This window comes from Molossus molossus, unplaced genomic scaffold (assembly GCF_014108415.1).
Source record: "Molossus molossus isolate mMolMol1 unplaced genomic scaffold, mMolMol1.p scaffold_m16_p_10, whole genome shotgun sequence".
Taxonomy (NCBI): Eukaryota; Metazoa; Chordata; class Mammalia; order Chiroptera; family Molossidae; genus Molossus; species Molossus molossus.
In genome coordinates, this window is record NW_023425345.1 from 92,657,501 (window position 1) to 92,680,158 (window position 22,658).

Here is a 22,658-nt window from a genome sequence, read left to right on the forward strand (position 1 = left end):
GATGCCCTGGGTCGCCCCCAGAAAGAAGGTGCAGAGCATCAGCCTAAAGAAGCTCCCGAAGGCTTAGCTCATGCCCAGACTTGGTGGGCATAGTGGGCCCTGGCCCTGGGGTCATGCCCCCCTTGGAGGTCTCTGAGCACACTGGTCCATTCAGGATAAGAACTTGAAGCTGGGTTACCTGAACGCCCTGACCATACTGACAAACATCCTGAACAGCCAGCAGTACGTGGCCTTCCACGTCAAGTTACCCCACAAACTAGCGATTGTAACTGTTATGGTGGTAAGTACCTCTCCGGAGGACGGAGGTGAGAGAGCAGGGAGGAGGGAGGATGGGTCCCCGTGGAAAGCGTGGGCAGCACTCCCAGGCCAGGCCTGAGGTCCACACCCAGATTGTCCAGGGCCCTTTTCCTGCCTTGATGTTCCCATTCCCCTCCTCAAACAGGGGTGGGCACTGCGGGGAAGGTGAAGTTGGGAGCAGGAGAGAGCTGCTGTTCTCAGAACCTCTGCAAGTCCCTAAAAATTCTAGATTCCACCTTCTTATGAACACAGCCTTGCGTGGGAGGAGGCAGAGGCAGGCAAGAAAAATATGTTCACCATCCTCTTTGTGTGTGTGTGTGTGTGTGTGTGTGTGTGTTAGGAGCTAATCAAGGAGGAGCCGCTGAACTCCCTCTCCAGCCCCATTAGACAGAAGGCAATGAACATCATCACTAACTTTAGGTAACTACGTGCCGTCCACTCTGTCTTCCTTGCTCTGTTTCTGTTTCAGCTCTTCATTCCCTATTCGATGCCCACCTCTTCTTCTCTTCCTCTGCTTCTAGCACAAGGGAGTAGTAGACATTTACTGGACAATATCTGCCACTTCTTTATGCCAAGATATTTTGGATGGGATCTTCGAAGCCCCTGGCAGAGACAACCTCTCCTGTCTCCACAGGCGCTTGCTGCCACTTCTGTCCCAGGCTTCCTTTGGCTCACAGGGCGTCCCGGACTAGGCCCCTCTCTCTCCAGCACGGATGCCCATTCCCTCAAAACCTCTGGGGGATCAACAAGTGGTATATCGTCCCCAGTGAGCGGTTCCCTTTCTTGCAGTAGTCATGCCTTTTCTCTTTCCCTTAGTTCCTTCCTTTCCACCTTCCCGGCTCTTTTCACCCTTTCTGACTGTTTCCTCCCTTTCCTCTTTGATCACCCTTTCATTTGATGTCCTCTTCTTTCTTGCTCCCACTTATCCCTCTGCTCCACCTTCTCTTTCCATACCTGTCTCAGCTGTTATTCCTGGCAACGCTGTCTGGTTACACTTCTCCTCCTCCCTGGATCTTAGGATGCTCACGCCCCTCTTAGAGATAGAAAAGAGAATAGAGCTGCTCCGAGCATGCTTCAAGAGTGTGCTCTGCCTGCCGCCCATAGACGTTTTGCAAAAGGAGGCATCTAGTCCCAAGGAGGCCCAGGACAATGTGGTAAGGAACTCTTTGCTGTTTATCTCTTTGGTTTTATTATTTTATTTATTTATTTATTTATTTATTTATTTATTTATTTACTTACTTACTTTATTTATTTATTTATGTAGTTAGTTAGTTAGTTAGTTAGTTAGTTAATTCTCACTCGAGGATACTTTTCCATTGATCATTAGAGAGAGTGGAAGGGAGGGAGGGAGAGAGAGAGAAACATCGATATGAGAGAGACACATCAATTGGTTTTCTCCTGCATGACCCTGACTGGGGATGGGGATTGAACCTGCAATCCAGGTACATGCCCTTGACTGGAATTGAACCTGTGACCCTTTGGTCCAAGGGCTGATGCTCTAACTACTAAGCCAAACTGGCCAGGGCTCTTTGGTTTTATTCTTTAAGAGGATGAGAAGTATAGGCTTGTCTGTTTTATATAAGAATCTTCTGCCTTCTTTTTTTTTTTTTTTTTCCTCGCCTGAGGACATTTTTCCATTTTTTGTTCAGATAGAGCGGGAGGGAGAGAGAGGAAGAGAGAGAGAGAGAGAAACATCAACGTGAAGGGACACATCGAGTGGCTGCCACCCGCACGACCAACCAGGGCCAGGGACAAACTGCAACCTCTTCTGCCTTCTTTAAAAAACAAAACAAAATCATTGCAAAAAAGCCTTCCTGTGAAGAAGGGGTTGCTAGGTCATGCAGTCTGAACCCTTCTCCTGAGATCTGCTTCCTTCTTCACCACATTGATTACTGCTGCCACCACTTTTACTTTCTGGCCCAAAGGCAGACACTCAAGCCTTCTCTTTATAACTGTTGTATGATTGAAACCAGAGTGGAAGATTTAAATATGATTTTACTAAAGGTAAGTAAATTCAGGGAGTCCCAGGTGCAAGAGATCTAAGTCTATTTCTTTATAGGACCCACAGTGTTTCCTTGAGATAGCAAAGAGGGATTCAATTTTTAATTTGTATTCATATATTTAATTCCTAGGAGTTCTTTCATGTTCTCTATTACTCCTTTATCTTAACTGGCTGTTCTTGTTTTATTAATACTATAGTCCCTTGAATATTTTTGAAGCTATTAATAAGAATTTTAAAAATACAGGTTTTTACTGTTAATTGAATTAGCTTGATTTTCTTTAAGGTCATTTGGTTAATCTTGGGGCTTTTCATCAGATGCCTGGTGAGGTTATTTTTTAGTTCATGCTTATGTTATGAAGGACTGGTCCATACAGAAAGGGCTGAGATGGATTTTCTCTGGTTGTATCCCCACAAGGCCTTCCTCAGTGTAAATCTGGTTAAGGTAAGGAAGGTATTTTGACAGGATTACCCTGTGTTTGGGGCAGGCTGGGAAGTCTAACTGTCTGGTAAGAATAACTTTATGCTGAGGTAGATTTCTTTTGAGTACTTTATTCCAGAGAAAGCTGTCTTTTTTTTCTTTTTTTAATCCTCACCCAAGGATATTTTCCCATTTATCTTCAGATAAAGAGTGAGAGGAATATAAATATATATATATATATCTGAGGGAGGGAGGGGGGGAGAGAGAGAGAGAGAGAGAGAGAGAGAGAGAGAGAAACATTGATGTGAGAGAGTGAGAGAGACACATTGATTACATTGATTGGTTGCCTCCTGCACGACCCCAACCAGGGCCAGGGATGAACTGCAACCAAGGTACATGCCCTTGACTGGAATCAAAGCCGCGACTCTTTGGTTTGCAGGCCGATTCTCTAACCACTGAACCAAACTAGCCAGGGCAGGAAAGCTGTCTTTCTTCCTCTTTCTCCCTGCTTTTCAGTTTTAGTGGGCCAGATCTATCACAAATGTTGCTTTGGTTCTCCCAGCAGGCCCCTACTTTTAGAAGTCCCCCTTGGAAGATCACCTACTTTCTTTATAAGGTTTTGGGCAAGGCTACTTGGCTCACTAGAGGGCGAGAGGGAGAAACCTACTGTCCTCACTTTTCTGAATCAGTTACCTGCAGACTGCCATGCTGGTCCTCTTCCCACCCTGGAGCACTAGTCCGTCCGTCATGGCCTGGCCGCTTCCCGAAGCTGCACCCACGGGGAGCAGAGTCCCAGATGAGCTCAGTTAGGGAGTGGGGATGCAGAGGGCGGGGTAGCTATGTTGCCAGGGAACTCCCCGACCACCACCAGGACAGACTGCACACCAGGACAGACATTTGTGCTCTAGTGAAAACGACAGAGGAATCTATTCTAGTGAATGACAGGCAGGTAGTGCTTGAAATGTGGAGGGAAGCTTTTGGAGCGGGTTTTCTCAAGGAAGGCGTCCTGGGAGAGCCGGAATGCTGAGCAGAGTTTAGGGGGAGGGTTGGGGCTGATAGCTTTGCAATTGTTTGAGTCCCTTTTACCCCTTCAGGATCTGTTTAAGGAGACCATGCAATCCCTCCAAGGGCTAATGGAGGCACTTATTGTTGAAATGCCCACCCGGATCCAGAACTGCTTGGAGGTAAGAGGGAAGAAGCCCCAGAAGGTGGTGTTTTCATTTCCTAGGGCTGCACAGAAAGGTACCACAACTGAGTGCCTTCAAACAACACAAATACAGTCTCTCACAGTTGTCGAGGATAGAAGTCCCAAATCAAGGGATAGGCAGGTTTGGTTCCTACTGGAGGCTCTGAAGGAGACTGTTCCATGTGTCTCTCCTGGCTTCTGGTGGTTCCTAGCAACCGTGGTACCTCTTGCTTTGTAGACATATCATTCCAGTCTCTGCCTCCATTCTTTTTACTCTGTGTGTGTGCATTTTTTCTCTTTTAATAAGGACAGCATTCATCGGGTTAGGACCCACCCAAATCTAGTATGAACTCACCTTAATTTGAATAATCTGTAAAGACCCTATTTCCAATCAAGGTCACATTTTGAGGTTTTGGGTGGACATGAATTTTGGGCGGACACTACCAACCCAGTACAGTTGGGGACAGACCAGGACAACAGTCTAGGGACAAACTAAGAGGTAGAACTGATGGTGAAGATCGGGTGCAGAGCTTTTAGGGAAAGGAAAATAAGGGCTAGGATCCAAGTAACTTTGGTCTTGTCTTTGGAGGAGAAAACGTCCTTCTTTCTTCTTCCTCTTCAGCCATCACTGTGACCAGCTCCTCTCTCAGCTCCCGCGGCTCCCTTACAGCAGTTAGAAGGTCAAAGTACGGACTCTGGACTTCCGTACACTACGGTTCCCGATTCTGGCTCTGCTGTTTGCAGTGTGGTCTTAGGAAGTCATTTAACTTCTGTTTGCTTCAATTTTCTCCTGGGAAATGGAATGATCTAGTAGCAGTTAATATAGTCATTTGGTAACTGAATGAGATGTTTACAAAGTACTTGGCTCAAAGAAGTGAGGCGTGGGTTCAAATAATTTGCCCATTTTAAATTGTTTGCTTTTTTATTGACTTGATTTACTCTATGCTAATGTCATTTTGATACTTGGGCCTTCTCCTGAAAATTCTATTCCCCGATTACCACAGGAAGTTTAAGATTTCTTTGCAGTTCCTGTTGTGATTAGAATATAAATCACTGAGGACTATAGTCAGAGTATTGTGCCCAAAAGTTACTTGAAATAATTTTTTCTGTATGATTATATTAGCTAATTGATATAATTTAGACTTATCTGTGTTAAATTTTAGGGTTTTCTCTTATTTAATATAAGAGCTTGATTATGTAGAGATTTACATAATTAAAAACTTAAAACCGCCTGGCCGGTGTGGCTCAGTGGTTGAGCATTGACCCATGCACCAAGAGGTTGTCAGTTCGATTCCCGGTCAGGGCACGTGCGCAGGCTGGGGGCCTGATCCCCAGTGAGGGGCATGCAGGAGGCGGCCAATTGATGTTCTCTCTCATTGATGTTTCTATATCTCTCTCTTTCCCTTCCTCTCTCTCTAATCAATAAAGAAAAAAAGTTTAAAAAACAGAACAAAAAAAACCTTAAAACCATGTAAAGTTTTACTCAGAGAATTCTTGCTCCCATCCTGATCCTCTTACTCTCATTCTCCCACTCATCCTCTGAAACAACCATTTTCATTAACTTCTGGTTTGTCTTTCCTGTTTTTTTTTTTTTTTACTGTAAAAATAAGGAAATCTCTGTGTATGAAATACTCTTATTTCCCTTCTGTTTTACACAGCAGTTCGCACATTCTATCCAGTGCTCTCTCTGCACCTTGCTTTTCCATTTATCTGCAATGGCTCACAGACATATTCCTCGTTTTTTTATTTTTTATACATTGTGTGCGTGTATTATAGTCTATTCAATCAGTTCTCTGTGGATGGACACTAAACTGTTACCAATAATTTTGCTGCTAGTTTTCTTCTTAACTTTTAAAGCTGAAAGGATTCTAGATTCACATGGAGTTGCAAAAAATACTACATAGAGCCCCTTAAATAGTACACTATCAAAACCAGAGAATTGAGGTTGACTATTATAAGACTACAGACTTTATTCAGTTTTCAACAGTTTTTACATGCACTCATTTGTGTGTGTCCTATGCAATTTGATCTTTTATATAGTTGTGTAACTACCACCACCATCCTGATATGGGATTCTCTTGTACTACCCCTTTGTATAGTCACACCTCCCCACCACCCCCTTGTCTCTATTCCCTGGCAACCATCGATCTGTTCTCTGTCTCTACAATTTTGTCATTTTGCAGATGTTGTATACATGGCATCATCTACTATGTAACCTTTTATGAAATTGGTTTCTTTCACTAAGCTTAATGGTCACAAGTCCTTTGCCAGACCTATAATTTACAAATGTTTTCATCTAATCTGTAGTTTGTCATTTTATTTTTTTCAAACTATAAGAAAAAGTTTATTTAGAAAGTCACAGAGGTAGAAGTGAGCCATAGAAGAAACAGGTTCAGGAAACAAGTAACAGAGACAAAAGAAGGGTCCCTAGAGTTTAAGAGAAAGAGACAGGCAAGGAAAATGCACCTGGTGGAAGGGAGGGGGGAAGATATGGGGGTGCCCCATAGATAGAGCTGCCTGTAATTTGTCTTTTCATTCTCTCTCTTTTTAAAAAATTTTATTTTTTCATCACCATTTATCCCCTCGATGCCCTCACCCACCTCCACCCACCTTCTTCCCCACCGCAATTACCACACTGTTGTCCATGTCCATGAGTTCTCCTCTCTCCTCTTTTCTTTTTTGCTCAATCCCTCCACCCCCACCAACACCCCCCTCCCCCTGTCAGCGTGCTCTCTATGGGTCTGTCTCTATTTTGCTTGGTAGTTCAGTTTGTTCATTAAATTCCACATATGAATGAAATCATACGGTACTTGTCTTTCTAATTGATAACTTTGCTGGGTAGAGTAATATTGGTTGTAGGTTTTTACTTTTCATCACTTTGAATATTTCTTACCATTCTGACCTGCAAATTTTCTGTTGAGAAATCAGCCAACAGTCTTACGGGAGCCCCCTTATAGGTAACTAACTGTTTTTCTCTTGATGCATTTAATATTTTCTCCTTGTCTTTAACCATTTGCATTTTAATTATGATGTGTCTTGGGGTGGGCCTCTCTGGGTTCATCTTATTTGGGACACTCTGCATTTTCTGGACTTGTATGTTAAGGAAGTTATTATATTTTCAAATAAGTTTCCAATTCCTTGCTCTCTCTCTTCTGCTACCCTTATGATACAAATGTTGGTACACTTGATGTCACAGAGACCCCTGTAAATTATCCTCGATTTTATTTATTTTTTGCTGTGTTATTTGGGTGTTATCTGCTCCCTTATCTTCCAAATTGCTGTTTTGATCCTCTGCTTCATCTACAATAGTGCTGATTCTCTGTAATGTATTCTTCATTTCAGTTAATGTATTCTTCACTTTTGACTGGTTCTTTTTTATGTTCTCTAGATCCATTTTTATGTTTCCTCTCTCTTTGTTGAATTTCTCATTAAGTTCCTCTATTCTTTCCTAAGTTCATTGAGCAGTCTTATAACCAGTGTTTTGAACTCTGCATCTGGCAGATTGCTTGGCCCCATTTTGTTTAGTTATTTTTCTGGAGGTTTGTTCTATTCTTTCATTTGTGATATGTTTCTTTGTCTCCCCCACTTTGGCTGCCTCCTTGTTTGTTTCTATGTATTAGGTAGAAGTGCTATATCTCCCAGTCTTGGTAGAGCGGCCTTATGTAGTATGTGTCCTGTATGGCCCAATAGCACAGTCTCCCTGATTATACGAGCTGGGCATTCAAGGTGTACCTCTCATGTGAGCTGTGTGTGCACTCTTGTTGTAGTTGAGCCTTGATTGCTGTTGGCACATCATGGCGGGGGATTTATCCCCAGGCCAATCAGCTGTGAGGATTGGCTGAAACTACAGCAGAAGAGCTGCTGTGCAGGGGCCAACCCTATTGAGCAGAATTCATTCAGCAGGGCTCTGGTGCCTGATAAATCTGACCTTTGAGTTTGTTACTTGTGGAGGTGGTTGTGTGGTACTCCAGTGTGGTTTGAAACTGTGTACCAGTTGGACTGGTTCTGGTGCCTCCTGAGTGGTGCAGTCCAAGGTTAGCTGCTGGCTGTACACTGCCAGCTGATACCTAGCATGAACTAGAAAGCAATCTGCAGCTAACTGCTACTTGTGCTGGGCTTGGAGCTCTGTGGGAGAGGCCAAACTATGAACCAAGGCTGGCTGCTGCTAGTGCTGGGCCTGGCGCCACTTAGCAAGAAGTATGGGGCATACCGAGGCCAGATGTTGCTTGTTTGGCATTTGTGAACCTTTGAGTGATTTTAGAAAAGTTTGCAGCATGAACCAAGACTGGCCGTTTGTATGGAAAAGCCACTGGAAATGGCTTGGGTGGGCCTGTAAGTTGGGTTCGGTGGGGTCTCAGGGAATCATTAGGGCGAAGTGAACAATGTCAGCTAGGTTGATGGAGGCTCAGATTGGCACCAGACTGCTGGCTCTGTCAGGGGAAGGCTCAGCAAGGGAATAATGGCCTCTGCCCAGCACTTCTATCTGGGAGAAAGCTGCTCCTTCAGCCCTCATCCCAAAGCCAGACAGTTCAGTTCCGCCTTGTATATTCTGGTGGCTCTCGAGCTGCTGCTCCAGCGCTGGAGCTCAGAGCCACTGAGTCCAAGTAAGTTCATTTGTGGGCCCTTTAAGAGGAATGCCTGGGGTTCCATCAGCTCTCCATCTCACTCAGCTACACTCCCTACTGGTCTTCACAGTCAGAAGTTATGAGGGCTTCTCTTCCCAGCACTGGAACCCTGGGCTGGAGAGCCTAGTGTGGGGCTGGGGCCCTTCATTCTTCAGGGGGGACCTCCACAGCCAAGATATCCGTCCTGAATTTTAACCAACACACGTGGATGTAGGACCTTCCTTTTCTGCATCTTTGCCCCTCCTACTAGTTTTGAAGTGGCTTCTTCTGTGTATCCCTAGTTATAGGACTTCTGTTCAGCTAGATTTCAGGTAGTTCTGAATGACAGTTGTTCTGTAGTCTAGTTGTCCCAATCAGCCTCCTATGGTGTGGTTATAGCATCAATTAATTTTTCAAAGTCTTTGCAGTGTTATTCAGATCTGTCCCACATACATACCACCTGTAGCTGCTTTGGGACTAGAGTGGTCATCTATTTCTCGTTCAGTTCTCAAAGTCTGTATGTTTTTAGGATTATATCCACACATGCAAATCTTAAGAATGAGTCCATGAGTTTATAAACAACTTTAAGGGGTTGATTTCCCAACCTCTTCCCTCTCCATACTCTCCCTGGCATTTTCTGCCTCCATACGTCTCCCCTCTTGGGTCCTTCAGCTAGATATCTAAGGCTCTAGTTCCTCTGCTCTCCCAGGCATTCCATGACTGTGCCTGCAGCTGGGGACAAGCTATGAGGACGAAGAATGAACAGAGCAGTGGAAGTTCACTGTACCCTCTGGGGACCACAGCTCCTCTGGTCAGAGAGTAAAGTTACCGTCTCTCAGAGGTTTAGTGTCTGCAGACTCCTGTTGCTACCATTGCTGCCACAAGTTTACTTAGCTCTTGGGGCATGAGACAATGGAGGGAAAAAGGGTAAAAAGGGCAAACAGAAAAGTGGGGGATCCCCCACTCTCTCTGAGCATTAGCAGTTTCCTTTCCCACTCCTTGAGTTATAATTAGAGCACTTTTCCTGGAGTTTTCTCTGTTTGCACCCTGGTGCTCAGGTTTTGGACTGTTTTGAGAAGTCAGAAGATGCCTGAGGAACAAAATGGTAAATTCACTGCTGATTCAGTGGTATTTTGCATGCCTGTCTTCTCCCTTAATTTACCTGCTACTAGTACATTTTGGAGTCCTCAAATAGCTGCTCCATGTATTCTGTTCAGATTTTTTAGCTGCATTAATTGGGAGACATATGATGGAGGGTGCTTATTTATTCTTACCCTGAACCAGAACCCTTACTTTTTTTTTTTTCTCAGTTTTCCTTTTTTTTTTTTTTTTGTTTTCTATCATAGAAAATCCTAAACATCTTCCAAAGTAGGAAGAATAGTATAATGAGCCTCCTTGTACCATCACCCAGTTTCAATGACCAATCATAACCACTCTTATTTTTTCTATACCTCATACTCTCTCCAACCTCACTTCTAGATTATTTCAAAACAAATTCCATACCATTTTATTTGTAAATATTTTAGTATATTTCTTTAAAAGACAAGAATTCTTTAAAAAAAACTGTATAATCATTATTTTATTTTATTTTTTTTATCCTCACCCGAGGACATTTTTCCCATTTTTTTGTTCAGGTAGAGTGGGAGGGAGAGAGAGGAACAGAGAGAGAGAGAGAAACATCAATGTGAAAGGGACACATCGAGTGGCTGCCACCCGCACGACCGACCAGGGCCGGGGACAAACTGCAACCGAGGTACGCGCCCTTAGCGGGAACCGAACCCGGGTCTCTCAGGACTGCAGGTCGACGCTCTAACCGCTGAGCCAAACCGGCCAGGGCTGTATAATCATTATTATATTTAAATTTTAACATTCGTTTTATTTCTTAATAGCATTAAATATTCTGACATTCCAATTGGTTGGTTTGTCTCTTAAGTCTTCTAATCTAAAGATTTCCCTATTATCATTTTCTCCTTGAAATTTATTTGTTAAAGAGGCCAAGTAATTTGTTTTGTAAATTTTCCATATTCTAGGTTGTGCTAATTATGTCGTTTTGGGGTCACTTAATAAGTTCCTTTGTCCAAATCTTTCTCATAAATTAATTGTTAGATTTAGAGGCTTGATCATGAATCTGATCAATTTAATCCTCGCCTGAGGATATGTGTTTTTTTTATTATTATTATTGATTTGAGAGAGAGAGGAAAGGAGAGAGAGAAAAAAAAATCATTGATGAGAGAGAAGCATCAATTGATTGTCTCCCATACGCCCCCCTATTGGGGACTGAACTCATAACCTAGGTATGTGACCTGATCAAGATTCAAACCTGCCAACTTTAGGTGCATGGGACAACACCCCAACCAACTGAGCCACCCAGCCAGGGCAGATTCTAATCAATTTTTAATAAGATTATGTCACAAGTAGTTTTATCTTCTACCCAGAGGTATATGATGTCTGGTTGTCTGTTTGTGGTGTTCACAGCTTTTGATGATCACTAGATTCATTAATTCGTTAGTGGTTGAAAATTGGTGATACTTTTTTTTAAGGACCTTATTATTTATTTATTTATTTATTTAATTTGTTTTTGTTACAGATGTCCCCCCCTCCCTGATTTCACCTCCCTGTCCCTCCCCGCCCTGTCCCCAGCTTTGTTGTCCATGTCCATTGTTCATGCACACATGCATATAAATTCTGTGGTTTATCTTTCCCCCACCACCCCCCTTTTCTGGGGATTGTCAGTCTATACCTCACTTCCACCTCTCTGGGACTACCCCATGAGGACCTTGTTATTGAAATATCACCTGCTACAATAAAGCGTATAAACCTTAAGTGTACTTAGATACATTTTTGCATATTTATATATCTGCATAAATACCAGTCAGGTCAAGATATAGAACATTTACAGTATCCCAAAAGTTTCCCCGTGTGCCCTCTCCCAATAACCACTATTCTTTTTTTTTTTGTTGTTACAGATATTTTACCTTTTTTACCCCATTGGCACCCCCCTCCCCACCCAACCCCCGCCCTGTCCCCGGCTTAGTTGTCCATGTCCATTGGTCATGCATACATGCATATAAGTTCTGTGGTTTATCTCTTCCCACTCCCAACCCCCTCTTCTGAGGGATGTCAGTAGGTGCCCTACTTCCATGTTTCTGGGTCTACTGTATTCCTCAGACTGTTATGTTCATTATATTCCGTATATAAGTGAGATCATGTGGTATTTGTCTTTTTCTGCTTGGCTTCTTTCACTTACTTTCCAGGTCCCTCCATGTCATCTCAAAGGATAAGAGATCTTTCTTTCTTACCGCTGCATAGTACTCCATTGTGTATATGTACCACAGCTTTTTAAAATTTAATTTAATTTTATTTTTTTAATTGATTAATTTTTGTTACAGATGATTCTCCTTTTTTCCCCCACTGATTCCCCCCTCCCCCTTCCCTTCCTGCCCCTTCCCCAGATTGTTGTCCATGTCCACTGTTCATGCATACATGCGTATAAGTTCTGTGGTTCATCCCTCCCCACCTCCCCACTCCTTAGGGGATTGTCAATCTGTACCCCGCTTCCGCGTCTCTGGGACTACCCCATTCCTCAAACTGTTATGTTCATTATATTCCACAAATCAGTGAGATCATATGAAATTTGTCTTTCTCTGTTTGGCTTGTTTCACTTAGGATGATACTTTCCAGGTCCCTCCATGTAGTCTCAAAGGATAAGAGATCTTTCTTTCTTACCGCTGCATAGTACTCCATTGTGTATATGTACCACAGCTTTTTGATCCATTCGTCTACTCATGGACACTTGGGCTGTTTCCAGATCTTAGCTATTGTAAATAGTGCTGCTATGAACATGGGGGTACATATATTCTTCCTGATTGGTGTTTCAGGCTTCTTAGAAGTGGGATCACCAGGTCAAATGGAAGTTCAATTTTTAATTTTTTGAGGTAACACCATATTGTTTTCTATAGTGGCTGCACCAGTCTGCATTCCTACCAACAGTGTACTAGAGTGCCCTTTTCTCCACACCCTCACCAACACTTGTTGTTGTTTGGTGATTTGTTGATGGTGGCCATTCTGACAGGTGTTAGGTGATACTCATTGTTGTTTTAATTTGCATCTCTCTGATGATTAGTGATGTTGAGCATTTCTTCATATGTCTCTTGGCCATTTGTATATCCTGTTTGGAAAGGTGTCTATTTAGTTCCTCTGCCCATTTTTTAATTGGGTTCTTTGTCTTCTTTTTGTTGAGTTGTATGAGCACTCTCTCTATATAGGAAATTAACCCCTTATCTGATATATCATTGGCAATTATGCTCTCCCATACAGTGGGTTGCCTTTCCATTTTGATGATTGTATATTTTCCTGTGCAGAAGCTTTTGAGTTTGCTGTAGTCCCATGTGTTCATTTTCTCCTTTGTTTCTGTTGCCTTAGGTGATGTATCAGTGAAAATTCTGTTGTGTATGATGTCTGAAATTTTGTTGCCTACATTTTCTTCTAGAATTTTTATGGATTCACGGGTCACATTTAAGTCTTTTATCCATTTTGAGTTTATTCTTGATTATGGTGTAAGTTGATGGTCTAGTTTCATTTTTTTGCATGTAGCTGTCCAATTTTTCCAACACCTTTTATTAAAGAGGTTGTCTTGACTCCACTGTATGCTCTTGCCATCTTTGTCAAATATTAATTGAGTATATTGCCTTGGGTCCATTTCTGTGTTCTCTGTTCTGTTCCACTGGTCCATATGCCTGTTCTTGTGCCAGGACCAGGCTGTTTTGATTACAGTGGCTTTGCAGTATAACCTGAAATCTGGTAATGTGATCCCTCCAACTTTGTTCTTCTTTTTCAAGATTGCTGTGGCTATTTGAGGTCTTTTCTTGTTTCCATATGAACTTTTGAAGTATTTGTTCTAGTTCTATGAAGTATGTCGTTGGTATTCTGATGGGGATTGCATTGAATCTGTAGATTGCTTTGGGTAGTATGGACATTTTAAAGATATTAATTATTCCAATCCATGAACAAGGTATGTGCTTCCACTTTTTTATATCTTCCTCTATTTCTTGTTTCAATGACCTGTAGTTTTCTGCGAATAGGTTTTTTATTTATTTATTTTTTGGTCAAGTTTATTCCTAGGCATCTTAATTTTTTTGCTGCAATGGTAAATGGGACTGTTTTCTTAGTTTTTCATTCTGTGAGTTTATCATTGGTGTATAAGAATGCCATCGATTTCTTGATGTTAATTTTGTATCCTGCTACTTTGCCAAATTTACTTATTAAGTCTAGTAAATTTTTGATGGAGTCTTTGGGTTTTTTTATGTATAGTATCATGTCATCTGCGAAGAATGACAGTTTCACCTCCTCCTTTCCAATTTTGATTTCTTTTTATTTTTTCTTCCTGTCTGATTGCTGTGGCTAAGACTTCCAGTACTATGTTAAATATGAGTGGCGAAAGTGAGCATCCTTGTCTTGTTCCTGTTCTTAAGGGAAATGCTGTTAATTTTTGCCCATTGAGTATGATGTTGGCTGTAGGTCTTTCATATATGGCCTTTATTATGTTGAGTTGTGATCCCTCTATTCCCACATTGCTGAGCGTTTTTATCAGAAATGGATGCTGGATTTTGTCGAAGGCTTTTTCGGCATCTATTGATATGATCATGTGGTTTTTATTCTTTCTTATATTTATGTGGTGTATCACATTAATTGATTTGCAAATATTGTACCAGCCTTGCATCCCTGGGATGAATCCCACTTGGTCATGGTGAATAATTTTTTTGATGTGTTGCTGGATTCGATTTGCTAGTATTTTGTTCAGGATTTTTGCGTCTATGTTCATCAGGGATATTGGCCTGTAGTTTTCTTTCTTTGTAATGTCTTTTTCTGGTTTGGGAATTAGAATGATACTGTCCTCATGAAACGAGTTTGGAAGTCTTCCTTCTTCTTGAATTTTTTGAAATAGTTTGAGGAGAATGGGTGTTAGTTCTTTTTTGAATGTTCGGTAAAACTCCCCCGTGAAGCCCTCCAAGCCTGAGCTTTTGTTTGCTGGGAGAGTCTTGATTACATCTTCAATTTCCTTAGTTGTTATTTGTCTGTTCAAGTGTGCTATCTCTTCCCAGTCCAGTTTTGGGAGACTATGTGTTTCTAGAAATATGTCCATTTCGCTTAGATTGTCGAATTTGTTGCCATATAATTGTTCATAGTAGTTGTTAACGATGTTCTGTATTTCTGTGGTATCAGTTGTTACTTCTCTTTCATTTCTGATTTTTTGTATTTGGGTTCTCTCTCTTTGTTTCTTGATGAGCCTAGCTAAGGGTCCATCAATCTTGTTTATCTTTTTGAAAAACCAGCTCTTTGTTTCATTGATCCTTTGAATTGTTTTTTGGTCTCCATGTCATTTATTTCTGGTCTGATCTTTACTATTTCCTTCTTTCTACTTGCTCTGGGGTTTTCTTTTTGTTTGCTTTCTAGTTCTTTAAGTTGTGAGGTTAGATAGACTATTAGAGATTTTTCTTGCTGCTTGTGGTAGGCCTGTAGTGGTATGAACTTCCCTCTCAGAACTGCTTTCGCTGTATCCCATAGGTTTTATGATGTTGTGTGTTCATTTTCATTGGATTCCAGGAAGTTTTTAATTTATCCTTGATCTCCTCAGTGACCCATTCATTGTTTAATAACATGCTATTTAGCCTCCATGTGTTGAAATGTCTTTGCATGTTCTTGTTGCCATTGATTTCTAGTTTCATGCCATTGTGATCTGAGAAGATGCTTGATATAATTTCAATCTTCTTGAACTTTTGGAGATTTAGTTTGTGTCCTATCATGTGGTCTATCTTTGAGAATGTCCCATGTGCACTTGAGAAGAATGTGTATTCTGTAGTTTTGGGGTGTAATTCTCTGTAGATATCTATTAAATCAATTTGGTCTAGTGCTTCATTTAGAGTCTTTGTTTCCTTATTATTTGTCTAGAGGATCTATCCAGTGCTGTCAACGGGGTGCTGAAGTCCCCTTCTATGATTGTATTGTTGTCGATTTCTCCTTGGAAGTCCTCCAGAAGATTTTTAATATATTTTGGTGCTACTATATTGGGTGCATATATGTTTATCAAGGTTATATCTTCCTGTTGGATAGATCCTTTCAATATTATGTGGTGGCCTTCTTTGTCTCTAGTTATGGCCTTCATTTTGAAGTCTATTTTATCAGATATGAGTATTGCTTCCCCAGCTTTTTTTCCCTTTCCATTTGTTTGGAAGATTTTATCCATCCCTTCACTTTCAACCTATGTGAGTCTTTTGTTGTGAGGCGGGTCTCTTGTAAACAACATATAGATGAGTCATGCTTTTTATCCAATCAGCTACTCTGTGTCTTTTTTGGGAGCATTCAATCCATTTACATTTAAGGTGATTATTGATATGTACTTATTTATTGCCATTTTTGTTTAGTTCCATTTTTCTTCCTATTTCTACTGCTAATTACAGCAGTCCTTTGAACATTTCTTGCAGTGCTGGTTTGGTGCTTATGTATTCCTGTAGTTTTCTTTGTCTGGGAAGCTTTGTATTTGACCTTCTATTTTTTTTTTTTTTTTTTTTTATCCTCACCTGAGGACATTTTCCATAATTTGTCAGACAGAGTGGGAGGGAGAGAGAGGAACAGAGAGAGAGAGAAATTTCGATGTGAAAAGGACACATCAAGTGGCTGCCACCACACCACCAACCAGGGCCAGGGACAAACTACAACTGAGGTACGTGCCCTTAGCGGCAACTGAATCCGGGTCTCTCTGGACTGCAGGCTGACGCTCCAACCGCTGATCCAAAGGCCAGGGCTGACCTTCTATTTTGAATGATAGCCTTGCTGGGTAGAGTAATCTTGGATTCAGATCCTTGTTTTTCATGACCTTGATTACCTCATGCCATTCCCTTCTGGCCTGTAGTGTTTCTTGTGAGAAGTCAGCTGAGAGCCTTAAGGGGGTTGCTTTGTAGGTAACCTGTTGCTTATCTCTTGCTGCTTTTAGGATTCTCTCTTTGTCTTTAATTTTTGGCATTTTGATTACTATGTGTCTTGGTGTGGGCCTGTTTGGGTTCTTCTTACTCAGGGCTTTCTGTGCTTCTTGAACTTGAATGCCTTCTTCCTTCACCAAATTAGTGAACTTTCCTGTCACTATTTCTTTGAATATATTTTCTATCCCTTGCTCATTTTCTTCTTCTTCGGGGACTCCTATGATGCGAATATTATTACATTTCCAGTTGTCCCACAGTTCTCTTAAGCTGTCTTCCTGTTTTTTAATTGTTTTTTCCTTTTGGTTTTCTGATTGGTTGATTTGTTTCTACCCTGTCTTCTAATTCACTGATCCAGTCCTCTGCTTCCTCTACTCTGCTGTTTAGACCTTTCAATGTGTTCTTTATTTCTGATATGTCATTCTTTATTACTTCTTGGTGGTTTTTCATTTGCAACTGGTTGATTTTCAACATTTCTATGTCTTTACTCATGGTGCTCATGTCCTTACACATGCTGTTGAGTTTCCTCAAGATCATGGCTCTGAATTCCAATTCTGTTAACTTGCTTAACTGCACCTCATTTATCTCATCTCGGTAGAGGTCTCTTGTTCTTTCATTTGGCATTTGTTTCTGTGTTTCACTATTTGGGCTATTACAGTGGGCTTTGGTGCCTGCCAAATTTTCCCTGTGGGTGTTGGTGTTCTGCTGTTCTGGCTCCCTCTCCTGTGTTTGGATGAGGCAGGGAGGACCCATGTTAAACACCACTGTCAAGTCTTACTTTCCTGGTTAGAGTTGCTAGCCCAGGAATGGTACCGTTGTCCTCTAGCTTTTTGCCTGGAGGCTATCAGTAGCAGTTACTTGCAGAGCCTTGGCTTCTCAGTTGAGTGAAAAACTCCCTCAGGTGTTCAGCATAAGGGGATTTCCCAAGGGTGGGGCAGATGCTGGTTGTTAATGAGCCTCAATTTGCATTTCAATGACCACCGGGTGGGGTTGAATATCCGAGGGAGGGGCCGCCGCCTCTCCCCAGAGCCCTGGAAGGAGTAAGATGACCACCATCCTGTGTGGCTGCAACTCAGGGAAAGCTCTGAGTACCCTCCAAATCCAGGATTTCCCCACACAGTTCCAGTCCAGTCCGCCTTCTCTCTGCCGGAGCCCAAGGTGAGTGGCTGTGGCTATTTTAATTTCTGTCCCTGCTCTTCGCTGTGGAGCCCTCGGAGTTTATCCCAAGGGCGCTGCTCACAGCTAAGGCTGCTGCAGTCTCTGGGCTCCTAGCCCCGCCCCCTTGTGCCTCTGCAAATCTACCAAGATCGAGTCAGGGTCCCTGGTTATAAGGTTCTCGCAAACTGCTTTTCTGTTGCTTTTTCCTGACAATTTGTCTTCATTTTCGTTGTAATTTCAGTTTGGTCCTGGGAGATGGTCTGTGTATCTTCCATTCACTCCACCACCATTTTGGAATCCATACGTCTATTTGTTTTTCCAAAATTATGACAGTGTAATTCTATCATTTCTTATTTGTTTTTAGCTGGAATTCTTTGATAAAGAGAAGTTACCTTTATAGACTATTTGGTTACCTGTGAGGTATAGCTCATACAAAAAAGACAAGATAAAGGCTGGATCCTTTCCCTTTGTCAGTTTTCAAAGTAATGAATTATTTCCTAGTATTCTCCAAAAGCAACCAGTGACAGTTGTTTTCCTAGTATCATTTGAATTTAAAAGGAATTTTTAAATGTTTCATGTTTTTTTTTTTTTTATCCTCACCTGAGGACATTTTTCCACTTTTTGTTCAGGTAGAGTGGGAGGGAGAGAGAGGAACAGAGAGAGAGAGAGAAACATCGACGTGAAAGGAACACATCAAGTGGCTGCCACCTGCACAACCGACCAGGGCCGGGGACAAACTGCAACCGAGGTACGCGCCCTTAGCGGGAACCGAACCCGGGTCTCTCAGGACCGCAGGCCGACGCTCTAACCGCTGAGCCAAACCGGCCAGGGCTTAAATGTTTCATGTGTTTTAATCAATCACAACTATTATTCTTATTGGTGCCTAAGTTGTCCCCTTTGGTCAATGGCAGGCTCTTCAAGTTGGCTCCTGAATCTCTCTAACATGACTCCAGTAGTCTTCCATAGCTTCCTTGCTCTCCAGTGTAATATCTTGTATGCTTCCTGTCTCAGTCCTGGAATCAATGTTTCTCCAAGGAGCGCTGATTACTCTTAATAAAAAATAGTATTTAGAGACCATAGTCTTGGCACTGGGTTATTTCATCATAGTCTGACTGCAAGGAAGACTTGTAAACTCTCACTAAGATTTCTCATATCTTCAGGAAGTGTTTTTTCAGATCGGTGCACCATCAGTGTTCACTTGGGTTGGTTGTGGATTTTTCACCTGCTGCTCTTCTTCTCTTTCAATTTATAAATAGCTGTCTGTGTAGTTGCATCATCGTCAGTTTGGTGACTGTAGATTGACAAGTAACAGTGTATCTTTGTATCAGTGGTATTTGGGGCCCCTAATTTACCAAAGGTAAATTATGCACTGTTTCAAGTGAAATCATTCATAATTATATTTCTCAAGCAGCTTTACCCTGTGAATACACTGATTCTTCTTTGTTATCATCAGGTTCTCTTTCTACCAAAGAATGGGAAGAGGTGATTAGGGGACCACTGGGGTGTGTTGACCCACTGAAGTGAATCAGAATCAATATATTTTGAGAGCCACTTCTTTAACGTGAAAGGAGGCAGGCATTGAGGAGATTGTGGGCTGGAGGAATAAAAGCCTGTGGTACCAGACCCACATATAACCTCCCATTTGGCAAAAGCAGTTCTGCTGTCAGAAGTATCTTGCCCTGATACTTCACAGAAGCCAGGTTCAAGAATACCTTTCTGTCCTCTGGGACGCAGCTGAACAGGCCTCTCCTTTTATTCTCTCCTCCCTCCAGTTTATGGACGCATGGCTCAATTCCCAGAAGGACCATGAGCGGGAGCGGGCCATGTGGTGTACTGCCCGGATTCTTGGCTTTGCTGCAAAAACAGATGACTACAACGTGAGTGGGAGCCTACCCTGGAGTCTGGGTCCTCATACCCCATCTGGTTGCCCTTATTTCTACCTTCATCACATCCATTACCTAGCCTCGGTCATTCATCCTCCTCCTCCTCCTCCCTGGCCCCATCCTGTTTTTTTTTTTTTTCAGTCCTCACCTGAGGACATTTCTCCATTTATCTTCAAATACTATGGGAAGGAGAGAGTGAGAGAGATAAACGTCGATGTGAGAGAGACACATTGACTGGTTGCCTCTCGCATGACCCCGACCAGGCCCAGGGACCGAACTGCAACCGAGGTATGTGTCCTTGACTGGAATCGAACCTATGACTCTTTCATCTGCAGGCTGATGCTCCAACACCTGAGCCAAACCGGCCAGGGCCCCATCCTGTTTTTTCTTATGCATCCCATCTTTGTCTGTCCTTTCTCCCTTCTGACATCTTCTAGTTGATCTTTTTTTCCATCCACCAATTGTAGTTTATTCCATGTGGTTCAGTTTGATGCTATTTGTCTGAACAAAGAGTTCCTAAATACTCACCTGTGCCAGGCATTGTGCTAGGTACTATAGCAAATACACAAGTGACCAAGACAGTTCGACTTCATGAATCTTACAATCCACTGGGGAGAAAGCCATGCATAGAAAAAACCTAAGTAGAAGATGATACTGAATATATAAACCAAATGTAGTGAGAATAGAAGATCAAAACAGCCCTGGCCGGTTGGCTCAGTGGTTAGAGCGTCGGCACGCAGTCCAGAGAGACCCGGGTTCGGTTCCCGCTAAGAGCGCGTACCTCGGTTGCAGTTTGTCCCCAGCCCTGGTTGGTTGTGCGAGTGGCAGCCACTCGATGTGTCCCTTTCACATCAATGTCTCTCTCTCTCTCTCTCTCTCTGTTCCTCTCTCTCCTTCCCACTCTACCTGAACAAAAAATGGAAAAATGACCTTGGGTGAGGATTAAAAAAAAAAAAAAAAGATAAAAACAAACAATTACAAATAAGGATGTTAGGGAAAGTTTCATAGAGAAGGAGGCATTTGAGCTAGGCTTGACAGATGAGTGGGGTGTCAAGAGGCAAAGAAGGGGGATAGAGTAAGGTCATTCTAAAACTACGATCCCTTATATCCTTTATGGCCACACTTCATCTATCTAATTCCATTCCCATTAACCGCACCCAGTCTTACCTTTTATGTCTCTAGCATGTGCATTCCCCTTCCTAGTTCTTTTCCTGTGATAACTCAGCCTAAGGAAAAGTCTGGGACAACTTGTGACTTCCAGCTTCCTTCCTCAGATGGGAACTGAGTTCACACAACTAGGGCGCTTGGTAAAACTGCTGGTCATGCGCTGCCAGGACCCAGTGGACAACATCTGCTTCCTGTCTTCCCAGGCTGTCTACAACCTCTACTGTATCCTTTTGAAGAAAAAAAGTATGGGGGACCAACCTTCTCTTATCACTCCCCTCCAGCCTTCCAGTTAGGCCTGGCCATCCCCACACACTCTATCCCAGAAGAGTGAGAGCCAAGAAGTTATTTGATACCTCATTTCCAATGAGGGACCTGCCCCCAGATATCTGCAGATAATCTCTTGGGACGAAATACCCACACAGGGATTGGTTCTTTTGAATGAGCTTGTCCTCCTGAGGTTGAGCCCCAGACTTTACCCAATTCTGTCTCTGCTCTGAGGCAGGCGAGATGGGGGTTCCTTTGACCTCAGCTCCCATCTTCCTTACCTTAATGCTATCCCTCTACTCCCAGCCCTGCAGGGTATGCATGGCCCCAAGCTGACCTACTTCAGTAGGAGTTTGGGGCTAGAAGGTAGGGAACAGGGGAGCCTAAGATGCCTTCTGAATGTCTCAGGGGTGGGATCGGTGTCTTTGTTTCAGAGATGAAGAAGAAAATAGAGGGCTTGTGGGAAGAAGAGGGCAAGAGTGAAGTTTATAGTGCCAACTTGTTCTATAAAAACACCTCTGAGATTGCCAAGGTGAGCAGCGGGACCAGAGACAAACTGGGGAGGGTCCGGGCCCCTCCTTTACAGGATATCATGGACTACTGGGGTAGGATTCTTATCCCATCTCCCTTTTCATTTCATGACTAGATGTGAACTTCTCCTTTGGAGGAAATTTTCCTGCTTTCTGCTACCATTTGTGCCCCCTTGACATTATGCCTCCTAACCCTTCTTTTTCACCTGTCCCCCTAGAAGCATTTGCTTCTTGCTAATGATGCTTTGTGAGCAATGTGTAGATTCCGCTGCACTTCAAAGAGATGCCACTGAGGGTCTTAGCCCCTGCCCTCCTCCCTGGTGCTGCCTCTGCAGCCACTGACCTCTGAACCCCACACACATCTGAGCTCAGTGTTTTCTCCCTTTCATCCCCACTCTGTCCCAGTGAAGGAGTCTCCTAGGAGCTAGGCAGATAGCACATGCCTTGGACAAAAGCACATCACGCTCCCAAGAGAAGCCCTTCCTAACCAGGAGGAGTGGCTATCTCAGGCAGGGGGACCCCTGCATCCAGCCTGATCCCCCCAGTCTGATCCTACCCTGTTGCAGGCATTCGCAGAGTACTTCAATGAGACCCAGCTCACCAACCTGGTACTGACAGCCATGGAGGAACTGACTGGCAGCAGGGCCAAGGTGTCTCTGGCTGCAGCCCAGTTGATGAGCGCTGTCATGAAGGAACGGGGCACAGACATGATAAAGGTGGTGTGGCGCCTGCCCCGAGTGTCAGGAGTCCGGGCTCTTCGGGCTCTGTTACTAATCAGCCGCAGGGCCCTGGCCAAGTCCCTCTCCTCAGCTGGCTTTCATTCACTCACTTGTACAATGCAGGCTCGCAGTAGATTTTCTCTGTGGTCCCACTGAGCTCTAACATTTGCAGTCCTGAGCTTGTAACTGCAGTGCTTCCTGTCTGGGTGGCTGCTCCCTCGGTCAATGACAGCCATGTACAGGGGTGCAGGCACTGTTGGGGATCCACCCTGATTCCCTGGGGTGTCACAGGGCTTGGACCTCTGTGAAGGACAAGGCTATGGATTGCAAACAAGCAAGTTTACGGAATGATTCTGACCTTTGCAGAAGTTTTCTTTTAGGCTAACAGATAAAAATGGGAAGGTTTAGCATTTATTTTATTTTATTGATTTAAAAATTTTTTATATGTATTTATTGA

The 22,658-nt window shown here is 42.9% G+C and overlaps 1 protein-coding gene across 1 annotated transcript in view; it reads left to right on the plus strand.

The window, feature by feature from the left end:
- The window catches only part of LOC118623810 (maestro heat-like repeat-containing protein family member 1), a 68,104-nt gene that overhangs the window by 15,343 nt on the left and 30,103 nt on the right, over positions 1 to 22,658 (plus strand). The window contains exons 12-19 of the mRNA XM_036251557.1: positions 155 to 280; positions 638 to 717; positions 1,316 to 1,451; positions 3,812 to 3,901; positions 19,411 to 19,515; positions 20,796 to 20,931; positions 21,387 to 21,484; positions 22,049 to 22,198. Of these exons, the coding sequence (XP_036107450.1) occupies positions 155 to 280; positions 638 to 717; positions 1,316 to 1,451; positions 3,812 to 3,901; positions 19,411 to 19,515; positions 20,796 to 20,931; positions 21,387 to 21,484; positions 22,049 to 22,198 (921 nt within the window). The remainder of the gene's footprint in view (positions 1 to 154; positions 281 to 637; positions 718 to 1,315; positions 1,452 to 3,811; positions 3,902 to 19,410; positions 19,516 to 20,795; positions 20,932 to 21,386; positions 21,485 to 22,048; positions 22,199 to 22,658) is intronic.